The 19,286-nt window shown below is 48.6% G+C and overlaps 1 protein-coding gene across 1 annotated transcript in view; it reads left to right on the top strand.

The window, feature by feature from the left end:
* Positions 1–13,050, top strand: part of SNTA1 (syntrophin alpha 1) — a 29,533-nt gene extending 16,483 nt beyond the window's left edge. The window contains exons 3-8 of the mRNA XM_032350952.1: positions 4,947–5,151; positions 8,053–8,260; positions 8,403–8,533; positions 11,232–11,428; positions 12,128–12,315; positions 12,400–13,050. Coding sequence (XP_032206843.1) covers positions 4,947–5,151; positions 8,053–8,260; positions 8,403–8,533; positions 11,232–11,428; positions 12,128–12,315; positions 12,400–12,492 — 1,022 coding nt within the window. The 3' untranslated portion in view covers positions 12,493–13,050. The remainder of the gene's footprint in view (positions 1–4,946; positions 5,152–8,052; positions 8,261–8,402; positions 8,534–11,231; positions 11,429–12,127; positions 12,316–12,399) is intronic.
* Positions 13,051–19,286: the final 6,236 nt, after the last annotated feature.

The raw sequence follows: 19,286 nt of genomic DNA on the forward strand, positions 1-19,286 counted from the left end.
CGAGTCCTGTGTCAGGCTCGACCCTCAGCACAGAGTCTGCTTGAAATTCTTTCTCCCTCTCCCTCAGCTGCACCCCCATCTAGGACACGCTCACACATGCACGTGCACACACACACTCTTGTCTCTCAAATAACTAAATAAAATCTTAAAAGAAACCCCAAAAAACTGTGTACTAAGAGCATTCTGTTCAGAGAGAACATTTTCAAAAGAGTGCAAGTTCGGACCATCCCAAAGGTCTAAACACTTCTACTTACTTGGTTAGAACTTAGTCATGTGACCACACCTAGCTGCAAAGGAGCCTGGGAAGTGTGGTTTTTCTTCCAGGCGGCATGGGCATGGTTCTTTAAGCCAGGGGAAACAGGAGAGCATGGATGTTGGCATGCATCCTGAAGAGGCCAGGATCATTAGACTAGAGGGTGAGATTAGGGATGTAGCAGGAGGTGAAACCAGAAAGGTAGGCAGGGCTTAGGTCCTAGAGAGCCTTGGATTTTTTTTTTTTAAAGATTTTATTTATTTATTTGACAGAGAGAAATCACAAGTAGATGGAGAGGCAGGCAGAGAGAGAGAGAGGGAAGCAGGCTCCCTGCTGAGCAGAGAGCCCGATGCGGGGCTCGATCCCAGGACCCTGAGATCATGACCTGAGCCGAAGGCAGCGGCTTAACCCACTGAGCCACCCAGGCGCCCAAGCCTTGGATTTTGATGAAAGGTACAGGGGAGCCAGAGCAGGACTTTGTGCAGGGGAGGGGTGTGGCCAGTGACAGCAAGGGGATGTATCAGTTGTATCTCCCCTCCCCATACAGGGTGGGGGGTGGGGAGTGGGGAGGCTGTATTAATCTGGAAGCTTTTGTCTGCAAGTAACAGGAACTCAATTCAAAGGGGTTTAGACAGTGAAGGAAATGAGTTTTCCTCAGAAAACCTAAAAGCAGCATGGCAACATGGTATATTAGTTTAAGGCCTCACCATCCTCAATGTGTTGACCCCAATCCTTGTGCTCAAAAAGTGACTATCATTGCTCTTGGACCAACCCCCTCCCAGCAACTTATAAAGGCTAGAGAGAGGAGAGAAAGGGAAGGGAGTGTACTTTCCTTCAGTTCTCATTGGCCAGAATTGTATCATCTGCCCCTTTCTAAACCAATCACAAGGAAGAGGGATGGAAAGATCATGGTTAGCTTTGACCAATCATGATTTTCTTCCTTGTTTGGGAAGAAGCCAAATCTGTGGGGCTCAGGATTCTGTTAGCAATGAGAAAAGGGGGGGAATGGTTTGACTATTAGTTAGGCTGTAATGTGTCCCACCTCCATTGCCCCTTGAGACATAATCCAATAGTCAGTTCTGGGATAAGTCATTGCTGCAATGATGAGGATGAGTCATTGAGTCATTTTTAGTCCTAGTTCCCAAACTTCAGACCTAGACTTAATTCTTTCAAGAAAACCTGCTCTTGTTTTCAGCTTAATTGCTCTTCCAACCCTAGTAGGGTTTGTAACTTCCTCTCACTTTCACTGATGTTTGCCTTGGATCCTGTCTGAGCCTGAGGGACAGTCTTCTGTGATAGAAATAGCTTCTTATCTGGCTTTTCCAGGGAGCCAGGCCAGTAACTGCGTCCTCACCCCTTCCTGGTGTGTTTGATCACAGGCAGAACATACTGGTTAGGCTTTAAATGCAAAAGTCAGATGGTTGGCAAGTCAGATGGCCATGAGGGCATGGTAGTTGAAGGGAGAGGAAGGGAGGCTGCCCAAGGATTAGTAGGCATAAGCACCCCTTAGTAGGGCAGCAGGGGGGACAGTATAGCTAGGAGAAGAGAGACCAGTACTTGGGTAAGTCTTTTAACCACTACGACGTACACAGTGTCTTCCCAGTAGCTGATTTTAGAGATGAGGAGACTGCTGCTCATCGGAATTGGGAACAGTCCAGATGCCAGGGCAAATGTGGCAGACAGTGTTGGTTGCCTGCCTTCCAACTATTTCCCCTTCTTTGTTGCTAACAGAATGCTGATTTTATTGGGTGGAAATATGATCTAAGTCATGATGATTCCCTTTCACTAATGATATTTCTAGAAGTGGGCATGGAGCCCAGTCAGGCCAATGAGATATAAATCTTCATGGGAATATTTACCTCTCTGATAAGGAGTTTTGAGGAGAAAGCCCTTTGTTCTGCCTATCACTTCCCTGCTTTGGGTTTTGTCATGTAAGGAATGATTGGTTTGAGCTGCGGCAGTCAGCTTATGGTCATGAGGGGAAGGCCAAGAGACTGGCAGAGAAGCCTACCCTGAATTCAATGTCATTGAGTCGCTGAACCAATCCTAAAATTGCCTTCCTTTAGATTGCTTTTTTAAATAGCATTTTAGGGGCGCCTGGGTGGCTCAGTGGGTTAAAGCCTCTGCCTTCGGCTCAGGTCATGATCTCAGGGTCCTGGGATCGAGTCCCGCATCGGGCTCTCTGCTCTGCAGGGAGCCTGTTTCCTCCTCTCTCTCTGCCTGCTCGTGATCTCTGTCTGTCAAATAAATAAATAAATAACATCTTTAAAAAAATAGCATTTTATATTTTATTCTATTTTAAAAAAATTTTTATAGGCTCTAGGCCCAGCATGGGGCTCATGACCCTGAGATCAAGAGACATGCTCTACCAGCTGAGCCAGTCAGGCACCTCTAATAAATATAGCAAGAATGATCAAAATATTTTATTACCAATCAGCCTTAGTGGCTGGGTAATGCATGCCATAGAATACTATGATTGATTTATGATGTCTTCTATGAGCAAGGGATAAAGAAGTGCATATGTTTACCATCCCAGTCCTACCTAAGGCCAGTCCCATACCTGGTACATGGTAGGTACTCACGAAAACCGACTTGTTTCTAAATCTCTACTCCTATCAGGCTCATCTCAGATCAAACTTGTCATCATATTGCCTTTCACCTCCAACTGCCATTGTTAGTGAGATCTTCCTTTTCTAAAAAGACACGGGTCCAGGCCCCGGTGAAGACTGTTTTTTGGTTGCAAATATCATAACTCCTGTTGGGATGGCAGTTCGACTTTCTAAAGGACGAGTATCAGAAACTGGAGCATTAACAGGTGATTGACAGCACCTTCCCTCTATCAACATGTATCTCCACCAATTCTCTCTACAAACCAGCTTCTTCCTCTTCTCTGTCCCCACAGCAGAAGGTGGTTGCCCCCGTAGCATTTGTATTTGTTCAAGATACCAGTCTGGAATCTCTCCCAGTCTCATGTTGGGGAGCCTGCTGTGGGTCAGGAGCTCATCTTGGTCCAGCTAGCATAGCCAGAAGGGCAGGATAACATAGCAGAACATGAATTCATGGGTCAGTTGGGCAGAGAAGTAGATCTAGGCTGTTATTCTAGAACTTCATTGTGGTCACCACTGGCTCCAAGTGCGTAACTGAATTTAATTTTAAATTAATTAAGATTAAAGAAAAATAAAAATTCAGTGGCACCTGGGTGCTCAGTGGGTTAAGCCTCTGCGTTCGGCTCTGGTCATGCTCTCAGGGTCCTAGGGATCGAGCCCCTCATTGGGCTCTCTGCTTAGCAAGGAGCCTGCTTCCCCCCCACAACTCCTCCCACCTGCCTCTCTGCCTACTTGTGATCTCTGTCTGTCGAATAAATAAATCTTTAAAATAAAATAAAATAAAATAAAAATTCAGGTCCTCGTTTATACTAGCTACATTTCAAGTGCTCAATAGCCACATGTGGCTAGTGGCTACTGCATTGGACATTGGAACATTTACCTAAGGGCAGAAAACTCTGTTGGACAGTGCTGTTCTAGAAGGTGTCCACTATACTTACTCTATGATGTTTGGTCAGAGCTAAGAGCGTCTATATCGGTTAGGGTACAAGCTATGCTATTGTAACAGGAGATCCATAAAATACTGTGGCTTAAATATAATAGAAGTCCTGGGGCACCTGGGTGGCTCAGTCAGTTGAACATCTGACTCTTAGTTTTGGCTCAGGTCATGACCTCAGGTTCCTGGGATTGAAGCCTGCATAGGGCTCTGCACTCAGAGCAGAATCTGCTTGTTCCTCTCCCTTCTCCTCTGCTCCTCCCCTACTTGTGTGCTCTCTCTCTCTCTATTATATCTTTTACAAATACATATAATAGAAATTCTTGCTTTCTTAGGAAACAGACCCTGTCTGATGTGGCATCTCCAAAGTGTCAGCATCCATTTATTTCTGTTTTGTTGGTCAGCCTTCCTTAGACCGTGGCTCATGACCTCATGGTCAAGATGGTGCTTCACCAGTCTGTGTCCCAGCCAGCTTGACCCTGTCAGGGGAACAGAGGAGGAAAGGAAGGGCATGCCTCTTTAATAGGCAGACCTTGGCAGTGGTACACATCCCTTCTGCTCTCATCCTATTTGCCAGACTTGGTCACATAAGTACTCATAGCTATAAGGGAGCCTGGAAAAGGGTCTCAAGCTGGAAGGCTATCTCTATCTTGGAGGACAATTGGCATGGTCCCATAGGACCATGTCATTCCATGCCTCCTCCTTGCAGATGAGCAGACTGAAGAAATAGAGGAAAACAATGGGTCAGTGGAAGAGCAGTCCCACCTCCTGACTCCTGTCTCAGTGCTCTTTCATCGCCTTGTTGTGGCTGTTGTCGAGTCCCTTTAAGCAGTCATCCCAAAGGTCCAAACACTTCTACTTACTTGGTTAGAACTTAGTCATGTGACTACACCTAGCTGCAAAGGAGGCTGGGAAGTGTGGTTTTTCTTCCAGGCAGCATGGGCATGGTTTTATAAGCCAGGGGAAACAGGAGAGCATGGATGTTGGCATGCATCCAGTATTTTCTACCATGCTGCCCTGTCAGAGACTTTAACCTAGAGGAGGATAGTGATATGGGACATAAATTAAACTCTTATGAATTAGTGACAGCTGTGATGTGTGCTGCATGGGAGCCCATGTCACGACAGTAACTGCTGACCTGTCCTCTGACCAGTCAAGTACATGAAGGAGGTCTCACCATATTTTAAGAACTCTGCCAGCGGGACCTCAGTTGGTTGGGACTCGCCTCCTGCTTCACCCCTTCAGCGACAGCCATCTTCCCCTGGCCCCCCACCCCGGGACCTCAGTGATGCCAAACGCGTGTCCTTGAAGATGGCATATGTCTCGAGGAGGTGCACCCCCAGTGACCCAGAGCCCAGGTAAGTCTGGGGTGGGGGGGCAACTCAGACAGAGATGAGTAGTGGGGCCGAAGGAAAGATGGCGGTGTGTTGCACGTGACCAGCACAATGCCTGAACATAGTAGGGCTTAAGAAATGTTTGTTTGTTGAATGGGTGTAAGAGTGAAGAGGATGGTGGTGCGCTTGGGTTCTCCCTTTTCCTCTGAACAGCTCACATCTGAGGAGGAGCTTGGACTGTAGAAGAGCCCTGGGGTCCAGTCCTGGTTCTCCTTGAACTAGTCCCTTTTCCTTACTGACCTTTAGATTCCCCACTGGGAAATAAAGTTTCTAGACTCAGTGATCCCGTCAAGTCTCTTCTAACTCTGCTGAGGTTTGTAGATGTCCAGTAGCGTTCATGTCAGGGCCGTGGAAAGTTACTGTCCTTCACATATGGGCAGCCTTTACCAGTTCCCTGATGGTAAGATTGGTAAGAGCCAACACTATTGAGTGTTTACCATGCACAATTTAATTTAACTCTGGCAGCACCCCTATGAGCAAAGGCCCATTATTTCAGCCCCATTTTGTAGATGAGGACAGAGAGAGGCAGTAACCTGCCCAAGATCACACATCCAGGAAGGGATAGAACTTGCCTCATTCCCAGTAGCCTTCTCTGCTTTAGAAACTTCAGGTGCCTGAGGGATGTGGTGGTTGACTGGAGAATATGTTGACCGAGTGGGGTATGCAGGATCAGGGGTGGTGTTTACATAGCGTGACCATAAAAGGCTTTTGCTGTGGGTCCTAGGTACAGCTGAGGTTCAATGCCAGCTGACACCCAACGTTGGCCTGGAGGTTCAGCATCCAGATGGCCTAGCCCTACCCGCTATCCCAACTCTAGCTGCCCCCACGAGGCAAGAGCTGGTGATTGGCAGGTCACTTAAGATGTTCCACCAAAGGGGCATTTTGTGTTGGATGAAGGCGAGGTGGTATTAGTCGTTCCTGAGACTTACTGAACATTAGGTAAATCGTGGTTCCCAGCCTGATCCCAGACATCACCCGAAACATGTGTTTGTGTGTTTTCTGTTTGTTCATGTGGAGTTGACAGTAAATGCAAGCGTTTGTGTGCCTATGTGAGCGTTTGCATGGGTGTGGGTGTAGATTTGTGCCTATGTGTTTGTGTATGTTTGTGTTAATATCCACGTGTGTGTGTGTGTGTGTACACGCATGCTTGACTGTGGGCACGTGTGTAAAACAGATAACTTGGATATACCTGTGGTTCCTTATCAGCACTAAATATCCCAGTCAAAGGAGCACAATCTGGTAACCAAACTGTAATGAAAAATATTTCACACTTTTACTACGTGTTAGGATCACACTGGGCTGCAAGTATCAGGAAGGCCAGTAAGCAATGACTGAAATAAAGGGCAGGTTTACTTTTCCACGTGTTTGAGAAATGGTTCAGGATCAGCTAATCAGGCTTTTTTCGCTCCTCAAGAATGCCCTTAATGAATCAAGCTTCTAGCTTCTCCTCTGCCATTTTCATTGTGTATTTTCTTCTTAGAGGTAGAATGGTGGTTGTGCCTTGAAGCCTGTGTCCATATTCCAGGCAGGAAGAAGGCAAAGGCAAAGGAGTTTTTCTCCTGGCATTTTGTTCCTTTGCCGCATAACAAACCATCCTAAAATATAGTGTCTTAAAAGATAACAGTTCATTATTTCTTATAAATCTATAATCCGAGCTGGCTCGGCTGGCCAGTTCTTCTGCTTTTTGTGGTGTCTGCGGGGGCTGGAAGTACAAGATGGCTGCTTCGCCCCCATGGCTGCTGCCTCAGCTAGAATAGTTGGAACAGCCAGGGGCTGGCTAAGCAGTCCTCTTTCCGCAAGGCCTTTCTATGTGCCTTGTTTGTTCTTCCTCTCAGGGTAGCTGGTTGCAGGGTACTTGGACTTCGTGGTGGCTTGGAAATGCCAGAATGTCACTTCTGTCACATTTTATTTGTCAAACCAAGTTACAAGGTCAAGGAGAAGAGAAAGAAATTTCACCTCTTGATGAGAAAAGTAGACTGTGTGGACAGGGAGGGAGGGATTTGGTGGAAGCCATCTTTGGAGAGTAACTACCCCATCTAGGGAAGCTTTCCCTTCAGTTGGGAGGGGACGTCCTTGCCAGAGACTTCTGTCTACCGCTCGTGGTTGGACCTGGTGGCCAGCCCTAGCTGCAAGGGAGGTGGGAATTCAGGTACTTCCCTTCCTAGTTCTGCAGTAGAGGGAGGCAAAGGAGAAGGGAGTTGGAATGGGTATCGTGGGAGCCATTCTCCAGTTTCTGTCTCACTTCATCTGTGACAGAAAGGGCAAAGAGGAGCGAGTCTTTCATGGTTCAAACATAACATTTTAAAATCCTTTCGCTGTCACTGCTCCTCTCGGTACCTCCCGGAAACCCTTCCCCCACAACTGTCCACATGGCTTTTTTCCCTCCGTCCCTTCTCCGTTCTCCACTCCTCCAGCTCTTTTTATGCAGACTGACTTGGCCTCTCAGTTTCCACGCTCCCCCCCCACCCCCGCCCCCGTTAGTTTATTACTTGCATCCTGTGCCACAAGGGAGGAGCCAGGAGCTGGCTCAGAAGGAGAATCCTTCTCCTTAGAAACCAGGAGAAGAAAAGTAAGATCATAAATCCTCACGCAGTGATTTTGGCTCCTATCACACATGCTTGCGTATGTGTTTAATTTGTATGTATATGCCTGTGTGTGTATGTGTCATAGTCTCTTGTTCCTTAGGCCCTATGAAGCCCCACTTGTGGCTGGAGCCCCCGCAGGGAGTGTCCCTCCCCACCATCTCTTGGATTCCCTGTGGTTTCTCCTGGTTTTGCAGAGAATGGGGTTTGGGGCCAGGTTTCAAGGTTGGGCAGCTGCAGCCCCACAAGCTGGTCCTCCCCTCCCCTCTGTTTATGCCTGCAGGTATCTGGAGATCTGTTCAGCAGATGGCCAAGACACCCTCTTCCTGAGAGCCAAGGACGAGGCTAGCGCAAAGTCGTGGGCAGCTGCTATCCAGGCCCAGGTCAACACTCTGATGCCTTGGGTCAAGGACGAGCTGCAGGCGCTGCTGGCGGCCACCAGCACAGCTGGGAGCCAGGACATCAAGCATATCGGCTGGCTGACTGAGCAGGTGCCTGCTGGGCCAGGCCTCAGTCCCCCACCTTGACCCCTCCCCTGGAGCTAACCACATTCCTGGGCACGATCCCACTCCTTCCTGGCCCTCTGACCGCTCCCCTCCCTGCCCGTCCTCACTGTTGGCTTGCCCCCTGCAGCTGCCCAGTGGGGGCACGGCACCCACCTTGGCCTTGCTGACTGAGAAGGAGCTGCTTCTCTACTGCCATCTACCCCAGACCCGTGAGGCTCTGAGTCAGCCAGCCCGTACGGCCCCCCTCATTGCCACCAGGTAGGTGGGCAGGCAGGGGTGCCTGTCTCACCCAGAGGTTGGGTGGGGGTGATGCTCTCCATGGGCCTCAGAGCTGGGGGATTCCAGCCTCATTCTGCCCTGGGTTATTTGCCAGGTGACTTGAAGCAAGTGTCTATGTTATCTGGGCCTTAGTTTCTTTATCTGTAAAATGGGGGCTTGCAAGAGAAGGATGCGAGGTCCCACTAGTCACTCACTGATTGACACCTACTCTGCCCCAATCTGTGCAGCAGGGTTCAGGGGACAGGGAGCTGATCCCAACAGTCTGCCCTGAGTGAGTACCCAGTCTGGTGGGGGAGGCTGCTCTAGGAACAGCCTCCATAGCACAGAGTTTAGGAACCCCTTCACGCGCCTGGTCTGATGGGCAAGGCTTTAGCAGGAGGTGCTGTTGAGCTGGGCTTTGACGGATGAGTAGAAGTTTGCTATTTCAGAAAAAGTGGAAGAGCATCTTACACAGAGAACAACATGGTCAAAGTTACAGAAGTATTAAGGGCTACAGGGTGTTCATGGAGCTCCAAGTGTGCTATAAGCGGGATGTAGACTCTATACAGGAAATGGAGAGAAACGAGGCAGGGAGCTGGCAGGGCCTGATCTTGGTGGATACTCTCCTGCCTGGTTAAGGAATGCAAGTAGCTTTATCTTAAGAGTTGTGGCCCAGTGGAAGGGTTTTAGCCTGGGAGTGAGGTGAGGTGTTTGTATGTGTGTGTGTGTGTGTGTGTGTGTGTGTATGTTTAATTAAAAAAGAATTATTTTTTGGGGCCCCCGGGTGGCTCAGTGGGTTAAAGCCTCTGCTTTCGGCTCAGGTCATGATCTCAGGGTCCTGGGATCGAGCCCCGCATCGGGCTCTCTGCTCAGTAGGGAGCCTGCTTTCCTTCCTCTCTCTGCCTGTCTCTCTGCCTACTTGTGATCTCTGTCTGTCAAATAAATTAAAAAAAAAATTATTTTTTAAGCTTTCTAAAAAAGATTTATTTTAATTTTTAAAGATTTTATTTATTTATGAAAGAGACAGAGAATGCAAGAGAGAGCAGGAGGAGGAGAGGGGCAGAGGGAGAGGGAGAAGCAGACCACCTCCCCCTCCCCCTGCCGGGCATCTGATATCTCGATGAGCAAGGAGCCCTATGCGGAGGCTCTATCCCTGAGATCATGACCTGAGCAGAGGGCAGACACTCAACTGACTGAGCCAACATGGTCCCCCTTTATTTATTTATTTTAGAGAGACAATAAGAGTGATCGGTGGGCGTGTTGTGCAAAAGGAGAGGGAGAAGGAGAGAGAGAATCCAAAGCAGACTCCCTGTTGAATGCAGAACCCAAAGCGGGGTTTGATCTCACAACCCTGAGATCATGACCTGAACCAGAATCAGGAGTCTGGTGCTTACCCGACTGAGCCACCCAGGTGCCCCGACTTGGGTTGAGTTTTAGAAGAATTCCTGTGGCTGCCACATGGGAAATGCATTGGAGGGGGCAGGATGGAAGCTGGGAGGCTGGTACAGTCATGCAGGAGAGATGGTAGAGGTGGGTGGAGGCAGCAGATGGAGAGGAAAGGCCGCATTTGCATTGGAAGGCACATGGGTGGTAAAATTAACTGGGCTTAGTGCTTGCCAGATGGGGAGGGTGAGGGAGGTGTCCAGGAAGAATGGATGAATGGGAGGTTTGGAGCTTGTGTCTGGATGAGCAGTGGGGACTAAGGGTGGGAGTGCAAAAGGGGGAGGCTGGAGCAAGTTGCTGAGTTGAGTGGGGGACGGATAGTGAGTTTGGATGGGAATCTTGGGGAGTTGTGGGTTTATAGTTCCGGGCTTGAGAACAGGAAACTGGGTGTCACAGCAGCTCTAGTGGGTAGCTGAAGTTATGAGAGTGTGTGGAGTGAGGAGCAAAGAGGGCTAGGGGCCAGAGCTCTGCGTCTGTTGCCCAGAGAGGGGGAGTGAGTTACCCTAGGTTAACACAGCAAGTGGGAATCAAACCAAGTGCCTGGGCCATTGCTGCTCATATATCTTCCCCTGGATGGGGCTCCAGCCCATGGGTCAGGAGCCAGATGTCTACCAGGAATAAGCTGGTCATGGATTGCCAAACTAATCAAGGGACTCATTAATTCAGGTCACAAATGTTTATTGAACACCTACTACATGCCGGGCATTGCTTTCATTGCTGAGAAGAGAGTGGTGAACCAATTAGACAAAAATTTGTATCCTAGATGATATTCTAGCGAAAAAGACAACCAAAAACCAAGTGGAGCAAATAAAGAATACGTATCATTTCTGGTTATCATGATGAAAAGTAAGGCTAGTGAGTGCCAGGGATGCTATTTTAGACAGGGAGGTCAGGGATGGCTTCTCAGAGATGACATCTGAGCAAAGATCTGAAGGGAGTGAGGGAGGGAGCCATGCAGGTCATCAGGGAAGCGTGTCCTTGACAGAGGGAATAGCCTGTGCAGCTGTGCTGAGGCAAGAATGTGCTCCACGTGTTTGAAGACACTAGCATGGGCGGAGTTCCGGGAGCAGGGGAAGGATGGCAGGAGGTGGGCCCGGTGAGTCTGTCAGGGCACAGCTGGAAGTCCTGTTCACTGATGAGGTGGTAAAGGAGTCACAGGGGCCCTTCCCCGGGTCACCACCCCCATGGCCTATTTCCCCATTGTCTGAGATATCACACTTCACCCTTCCCCTCCACTCCACCCCGCCACCCCTAGGCTGGTGCACTCAGGTCCCTCCAAGGGTTCGGTGCCCTACGATACAGAGCTCTCTTTTGCCCTGCGCACGGGCACACGTCATGGTGTGGATACTCACCTGTTCAGCGTGGAGTCGCCGCAGGAGCTGGCTGCCTGGACCCGCCAGCTGGTGGATGGCTGTCACCGGGCTGCGGAGGGTGTGCAAGAGGTGTCGACAGGTGGGCTGGGCAGATCTGGGAGTGCCTCTTGGGTGATGAGCCTCTCACCCCCAGAAGCATTCAAACTTCCTTCTGTAGGGTGCTTCAGGAGGGGGATAAGAAGTGGGCTTTAGGGTCCCTAGGAGCTCTCTCTTTTGGATGTGCAGGTGCCCCAGTGGGTAGTAAGACTCTTTGCCCTGGGTTTTCTTGCCCCAGCTTTGTGATGCCCCTGGGGTACGGTTGCCAGATAAACCATAGGACACCCACTTAAATGTGAATTTCAGAAAACAACAAATACTTTCTCAGTGTAAATATGTCCAAATTATCCATTATTTATCCGAAGTTCACATTTAACGGGGCAATTCAATGGGTCTCTAAGGGCTCCAAGGGCCATGCTTGGTGGATCTCCTGATAACCTTTATAGGAAGAGAGGGAGTGGGCCTTCTGAACATGACAGAGTTTAAGCTTCCCTTTCTACTTCTGGACGTGGGACCTGAAGTGGGGTAGAGTTTCTCCGTGAGCCCATTTTTCTGTATTTGAAGATGGGGACAACTCCAGGCAGGGTAAATGTACAGATGGTCTACCAGGCAGTGAGCTCCCCGTCCCGAGCAGTACTGAAGCCCCATTTGTGGCATTACTGACGAGGGTCGGCTGTGGGGCTCATGGTCTCTGAGGGGCCAGCTGTGCCTGTGCCCACGTGGCCCCCTCTTGCCCCCACAGCCTGCACGTGGAATGGCCGGCCCTGCAGCCTTTCTGTGCACATCGACAAGGGCTTCACACTGTGGGCGGCGGAGCCCGGTGCAGCTCGAGCTGTGCTGCTTCGACAGCCCTTTGAGAAGCTGCAGATGTCCTCGGATGACGGTGCCAGCCTCCTCTTCCTGGACTTCGGGGGTGCTGAAGGAGAGATTGTGAGTGGAGGGGGCGGGAGGCTGTGTTGTCCCAGAGGCCAGGCTGGGTGGGGCTCCTGACGCTTCTTTCCATCCACCCTGCAGCAGCTGGACCTGCACTCGTGCCCCAAAACCATGGTCTTCATCATCCACTCTTTCCTCTCGGCCAAAGTCACCCGCCTGGGGCTTTTGGCCTAGAGGTCACTGGAAGCACTCGCCCTGAAGAGAGGGTGTCTGTCACCTGGCCTGACCCGGCCCTCCGCTGACTGCCTGCTCACCACTGGGCTGAGGGAAGGGAGTGGAAAGGAATAAGAGATTGGAGTCCCAGCCTCTAAGGGAGTCTGGGATGGTCTTGGGACTGGGACCCGGACTCAGGACACAGTGGATCCTGCCTGTGATGGAGTAACCTCCCAGCTGCCCCACCATTCCCCCACCAGTGCCTTTTGCAGAGAGATATTTTGTGTACACAAAAGCCATTCCGAGCCTGGGACGTGCCCCTGTGGGGATCCTGACCCCAGACAACAACTGCCGGGCCTCCTAGAGGCTCCTAAGCCACCCTCAGAGGCCTCCTCTGAAGCTGGAGTTCCCTGGGGTCCATGGCAAGAGAAAGAGGAGGAACCTTTCTGTTCATTTCTCCCCTCAGCTCCACCACCTGGGGCGTCGGTTTTTCTCTTCATCCTCTCTCCTCCTTCCTCTTGGATAAATAAAGAGCCTGTGAGCACATAGGCAGCCTGGCCTAGTGTCTGTGGTTTGTGCCTTGGTCTCTGGACTCTTTGGTGGCCGCCATAGTCCCAAGATGGACCAGACCCAGGACTGGGGCTCTTTTCCTGGAGAAGAGCAGACCTTTAACCACGGGGCCATAAAGAAAGTGTATTTGTTATCTATTATTGTGTGACAAATCACCCCCAAATCTAACAGCTTGAAGTTTATTATTTTTCAGGTTCTGTGGATCAGGAATATGTGAGAGGCTAAGCTGGGATATTGTTGACTCAGGGTTTTTTTTTTAATGAGGTTGCAGTCAAGGTATTGGCTGGGGATGTTCTCATCTGAAAGCTTGACTGGGACTAGAGGATCTATTCCCAACATTGCTCACGCATTTGGCTGCTGGCAGGAAGCCCTAGTTCTTTACCCTACGGGCCTGTGCTCGCTTCGGCAGCACATATACTTTACCCTACGGGCCTAACCGAGGGCTGCTCAAGTACACTTGTGACAAGGCAGCTGGCTTCCCCCAGAGGGAGTGACACAGAAGATAGAGCCAAGAGGAATTGACAATGCCTCTTATGACCCAGACTTGGATATCTCATACTGTCAGTTCTGCTTTATTCTAGTCATTAGAAGGGAGTCACTAAGTCTAGCTGACACTCAAGGGGAGGGAAATTAGGCTCCATTTATTGAAGAAAGGAATGTCAGAGAATCTGTGGACCTATTTTAAAGCCATCATAGAGGGGCACCTGGATGGCTCAGATGGCTAAGTGTCTGCCTTTGGCTCAGGTCATGATCCCAGGGTGCTGGGATCGAGCCCCACATCAGGCTCCTTGCTCAGTGGGGAGCCTGCTTCTTCCTCTCCCTCTGCTGCTGCTCCCCCTGTTTATGCGCTCTCTCTTTCTCTCTCCCTGTCAAATAAATACACAAAATCTTAAAAAAAAAAAAAACAAAACCACCAACACCACATCATAGAGAGCCTCAGGCTCCTTTCCTGTGGGGGAGAGGACACTTAGAAAATGGTTTGTGGAATGTTCTTTAGAAGCTGTAATGTGCTGGCTGAATGTGGGTATGCCACGTTTATAACTCTCTACTTGTTTGTGCTGTCCAGAAGATCAGTGACAGTAATGAGAGCTTATGATTGGAGACTGCTTGCTCTCTGCCAGGCACTTTGCATACATTTCTTCATTGGATCTTCACCACACACCTATGATCTCCATTTCAAAGATGCAGAAACTGTGGCTCAGAGAGGAAAAGTGACTTGCACAGAGTCACACAGCTCTGAGGCATCTAAGCTTGGGTTCAAACCAACTCTTTATTGCTTCGGAGCCATGTGCACCTTGGAGACATTCTGGCCCTGCACTATCCATTAGAAATGTAATGTGAATCACATGTGTAATTAAACATTTTCTAGTAGCCACATTTTAAAATATAAAAAGGTGAAAATTATTTTTTGTTTTTATTTTATATTTAAAAAGATTTCATTTATTTATATGACAGAAAGAGCACAAGCAGGGGGAGCAGAAGTGGGAGAGGGACAAGGAGGCTGCCTGCTGAGCAGGATGCCCTTTGCTTTGTGGGGCTCTGTCCCAGGAGCCTGGGATCATGACCTGAGCCAAAGGCAGATGCTTAACCAATTGAGCCAGCCAGGGGCCCCTTATTTTTTTAAAACATATTTTATTTATAGATTTGAGAGCACAAGTGGTGGGGGAAGAGGGAGAAGCAGACTCCCCACTGAGCAGGGAGCCAGATGCAGGGCTTGATCCCAGGACCCCAGGATCATGACCTGAACCCAAGGCAGATGCTTAAATGACTGAGCCATCCAGGCGCCCTGAGAATAACTTTAATAATATGTTTTATCTAACTCAATGTGTCAAAAATATCACTTCACATATATAAAAATCTATTGAGATGTCTTACTTTTTCTGGGTACTAATTCTTTGAAATGTGGTGTGTATTTTATATCTATAGCACATCTCTAAGTGCCAAATTTTCATTGGAAATTCTTTTTTTTTTTTAAGATTTTATTTATTTATTTTTAGAGAGTGAGAGCATAGGCATAGGGGGGAACAGAGAGGGAGGGAGGTGCAGGGGAAAGAAACTCAGGTAGACCCCAAGCTGAGCGCAGAGCCCTAAGTGGGTCTGGATCTCATGACCCTGAGATCATGACCTGAGCCGAAACCAAGAGTGAGATACTTAACCCACTGAACCACCCAGGCCTCCCAATTGGAAATTCTTGATTTATATTTATATTTCATAAAATTTATAGTCAAAGAAAGTAGATTCCCATGCCCAAGTTAGTCCAACTGCACTAAAATTTTCCAATAATTAAATTGAGCATCAGTTTTTAAATTAAAATGAATTAAACTTAAGTGGCTCGTGATCTCAGGGTCCTGGGATCGAGCCCCACATCTGGCTCTCTGCGCAGTGGGGAACTTGCTTCCTCTTCTCTCTCTGCTTGCCTCTCTGCCTACTTGTGATCTCTCTCTCTCTCTCTGTTGAATAAATAAATAAAATCTTAAAAAAATGAATTAAACTTAAGTAAAATTTAGTTCCTCATTCACACCAGCTGCTCAGTAAGCAGCTCAGTAGCCACATGTGGCTGGTGGCTGTTCTATTGGACTGAACAGTTTTAAGCAAGCCTCCGCAGGAGGGAACTGAGGACCACGTGAAGTCACATAACAAGCCAGAGCCAGAGCTATAGTTCTGGAAGCCTGGGGAGACTCAGGTGAGCAGAGATACTCCAGCCTTGCCTGTGCATCTACACATCTGCCCATCCATCTGTCAATTCATTGTTCATCTGAGAAATATCTAGTGTGTGCCTACTCTGTGCCAGTTCTCGGGGCCAGAGGCTGGTTTGCTGAGAGCAAGAAGGACAGATTCCCATGCACAGGGAACAGAAATCTGGCAGGATCTCCCACAAGCATATGTGTGGTACAGATTGAGCAGACATGGAAATAGCAGAGGGGCCAGCGAGAACCTGACCTACTCTAGGGGTTTAAGGGAGGTTTCTCTCAGAAGGAGACATGGGAGCTAAAGTTCATCTGAAAGAGTATACTAAAAATCAGCTCCTGCTGCTGTAATGCTATGGGGGAAAAAACCCAACCCAACCTCAGTGACCACAGCCATAAGTATTTATTTTCACGCTCCCGGGGCTGCCTGTTGACTGCAACTTGACCTTTATAAGCTGGGCTTGGCTGGGTGGCTTTACTCCAGGCTATGGGTTTGGCTCAAGTCCACTCTGTGTTCTTTCTGGAGCCCAGGATGAAGGGACATCAGCTCTCAAGGCACTTTCTTTTCTCCTGGCAAGTGACTGGAGTTCAAAGGCAAGCAAATTGCATAAGCATGGTTATGTCCTCTGTCATTCTATTGGCCAAAACAAGTCCTGTAGCTGAGCTGTCAGTGGGGAAGGGGAAGGGAGGAATAAGAGCTCAGTAACAGAACTATCACAACCAGTAAGAGGTAGGTGGAAAGGGGGAATGGCATCCCAGGTGAGAGATCCTGGGGTGAGATGGAACAAAGGGGCTTCTAAACTCCTGGAATCTGGTGGGGGGGGGATTGTTTTCATCACCTTCATTGTCCAAAACACAGCACCGTTTAAAACTCTACAACATGGCAACTAAAAGTAGAGGCTTAAAAGAATGTGGTGAGATGTTATGGGGAAGGTGGTGGGAAATGGTCCCTGGTTCCCAGGTGGGCTGGTATGTGTGTGGGGCAGGATAGTAGGGGATGTTGGGAACAGCTGTTGAGTGTGTGTGTGTTTGTGTGTGTGTGTGTGTGTTGGGCGGTGCAGCCTAACAGAGAACATTCCTCATGCTACCAGCTTCGTACCATGGGCCATGGAGTTGCAGTCTCCTGCCCTGATCATGAAGAGGCAAGGGGACATCTCCCTGTGGGGTTCCTAAGGCAAGGGCCAGATTTGAAAGAGCCAATTCTAAGAGCCTTAGAGACCTGGGTTCAAACCCTGACTTTCCCCTGACTCCCATATTGGAACACTCTGACGCTGGCTTTTTTCCAGCTCTAGAATTCCTTGCTCATGACTTTAAGAGGGGAAGACTGAGAGTAAAGAGAGAAGGGCCATGGTGCTACCATAAGCAGGACCTGAAACAGGGAGCTGGTATGTGTGGAAGGACAGGGGCCATGCTTGATGGTCGCCAGGGAGGGAGAAGGGGCATTGTCGCCCTTGGCAATGTGGAAGGCATGCCCCCCTCGACATAACTCATAACAGATGTAGGTGCTGCCACCATAGTGGGACTCTGTGTGGCACAGGAACCACCCCCTCCATGGCCACATTAGGACAAGACATCTTCCCTTTGCAGTAAAAAACTTCACAGTAAACCTGAATATTTCTCCATCTGGAATCTTTAGATCCCAGTGTCCAGTAAATTGTCTCTAGAGTTTTTTTCCATGATTTCTGAAACGTTGTATTTTTCATGGTACTAGTAATTACCCCAAGTGATCAGTTCGCATTCTAGGTTATCTGGAGAACCCACAGTAAAAATTAGGAACCATAGTACAGCTATTGGCCTGTATTTGCCTTTGTATTTTTGACTGAACTGGCACCCAGAAGTCATCTAAGGAGATAGGATGAACTTAATTCCAGTGTCTCAAACGCCTGAAATCCAGGTTTGTTTCCATTATCCTTATGGCCCCAAGAAAGCACAATGGTCCCGGACTCTGATCTTTGGGCAACTGCCACAGTCTCCTAAATGTTCTCCTTACTTGTTTCTCCATCCTCTTACCCCAGGTGCAGTGTATTCTCCCCACAGCAGCCACTTTATAAGCAATGGATCTGGGAATCAGCAGGGCTGATTAACTTGGCCATGGCTATTATGGTGTCAAAGCCTCAGTGGGCACTCAGCCAGTCTGACTTTCACTTAGTCAGTGGTAAGAACAGCATTTTGGGGTCCAACCGGCCTGTGGGTGGATCCCAGTTCTGCCCCACACTGGTTGTGCCAGCTTCAGCATATGACCACCTTTTGTCTTTTCAGTTTTCCTGCCTTGAAGTGGGCCAATAATAACCTCAGAGTTCTAATGAGGAGTCAGAGAAGTCATTGCAGCAGGGCCCTCAGATTCTTACTTATTCAAAGTGCTGGGGCCAGTGTCTCCATCTTATTGACACAGGGCTTTCTTCCAAACCACAGACCTCCATGCACGCACGGACGGAGCAGAAGTGCTGAGGAACTAGTACACACAGGAACATCTTTCCACCGTCATGGCTCACATAGAACTGCTCTAGCTTCCTCTCCTCTTGGATTAAATAATCCCGAGGTGTGTGTACTACACTGTTTCCCAGAACTGCCCAGTGGAATTAAGGCCCAGATGCCCACCATGGTAACATTTTCTCCTTTAAAAAAAAAAGATTATTTATTTATGAGTGGGGGGAGGCAGAGGGAGGAGAAGCAGACACCTTGATGAGCAGGGAGCCTGATGTGGGGCCACATGCCAGGACCCTGGGATCATGACCTGAGCTGAAGGCTTGATGGACTGAGCCACCCAGGTGCCCCTCATGGTAACATTCTTTATTGGCTATCACCCCTACTTGTTTCATTCCCTGATTACCCTAGTAGTGTTTCCTGAGATCACTGACTAGCACTCAAATCCTTATCTTGGGATCTATTTCTGGAGATCCCAAACTAAAATATAATGCAATCATTTATTCATTCAATAGCTATTTATTAAGCCCTTCCATGAGTTAGGCTCTGTGCTCGCTGCTGGGCATGTTGCGATGAACAGGACAGTATGCGTCCCTCCTCTCAGAGAGCTGAGAGCCTGGGAAACAGGCAACAACAAGTAAACAATGATACCATCATTTTGGATAGTGTCAAGTACTGTGAAGGAAATGATGTGATAATGATGGGAGCGGGTTATATAGGGGTGGTCAGGGAGGGCCTCTCTGAAAAGTTGGTATCCAAGCTGTGACATGAAGAATGAGAAGGGGCCAGCCAAGAAATAATTTGGGGGAAAAGCATTCCAGAAAGAATAGTAAGTAGACTCTAATGTAAACATATGCTTGGAGTATTTATTGAAGGAGCAAGATAAAGTTACAGAGTTGGGGTGTAGTCAACTAGAGAGAATATGTTAGGAGAAGTGAATTGGGGAAGTAAAAGTAAGCAGGGGCCAGATCATGCAGGCCCCAGAACACAGTGGGAAATCTGGATTTTATTGCAATGCCAACGATAAGCCACCCAGAATTTTCAGCAGAAGAGTGATGTGGTCCGAGTCAATGACAACACAAAGTCTCTTTTTTAAAAATTTTTAAAGATTTTTATTGATTTATTTATTGGGGG

The sequence above is a fragment of the Mustela erminea genome, chromosome 7 (genome assembly GCF_009829155.1).
Source record: "Mustela erminea isolate mMusErm1 chromosome 7, mMusErm1.Pri, whole genome shotgun sequence".
Taxonomy (NCBI): domain Eukaryota; kingdom Metazoa; phylum Chordata; class Mammalia; order Carnivora; family Mustelidae; genus Mustela; species Mustela erminea.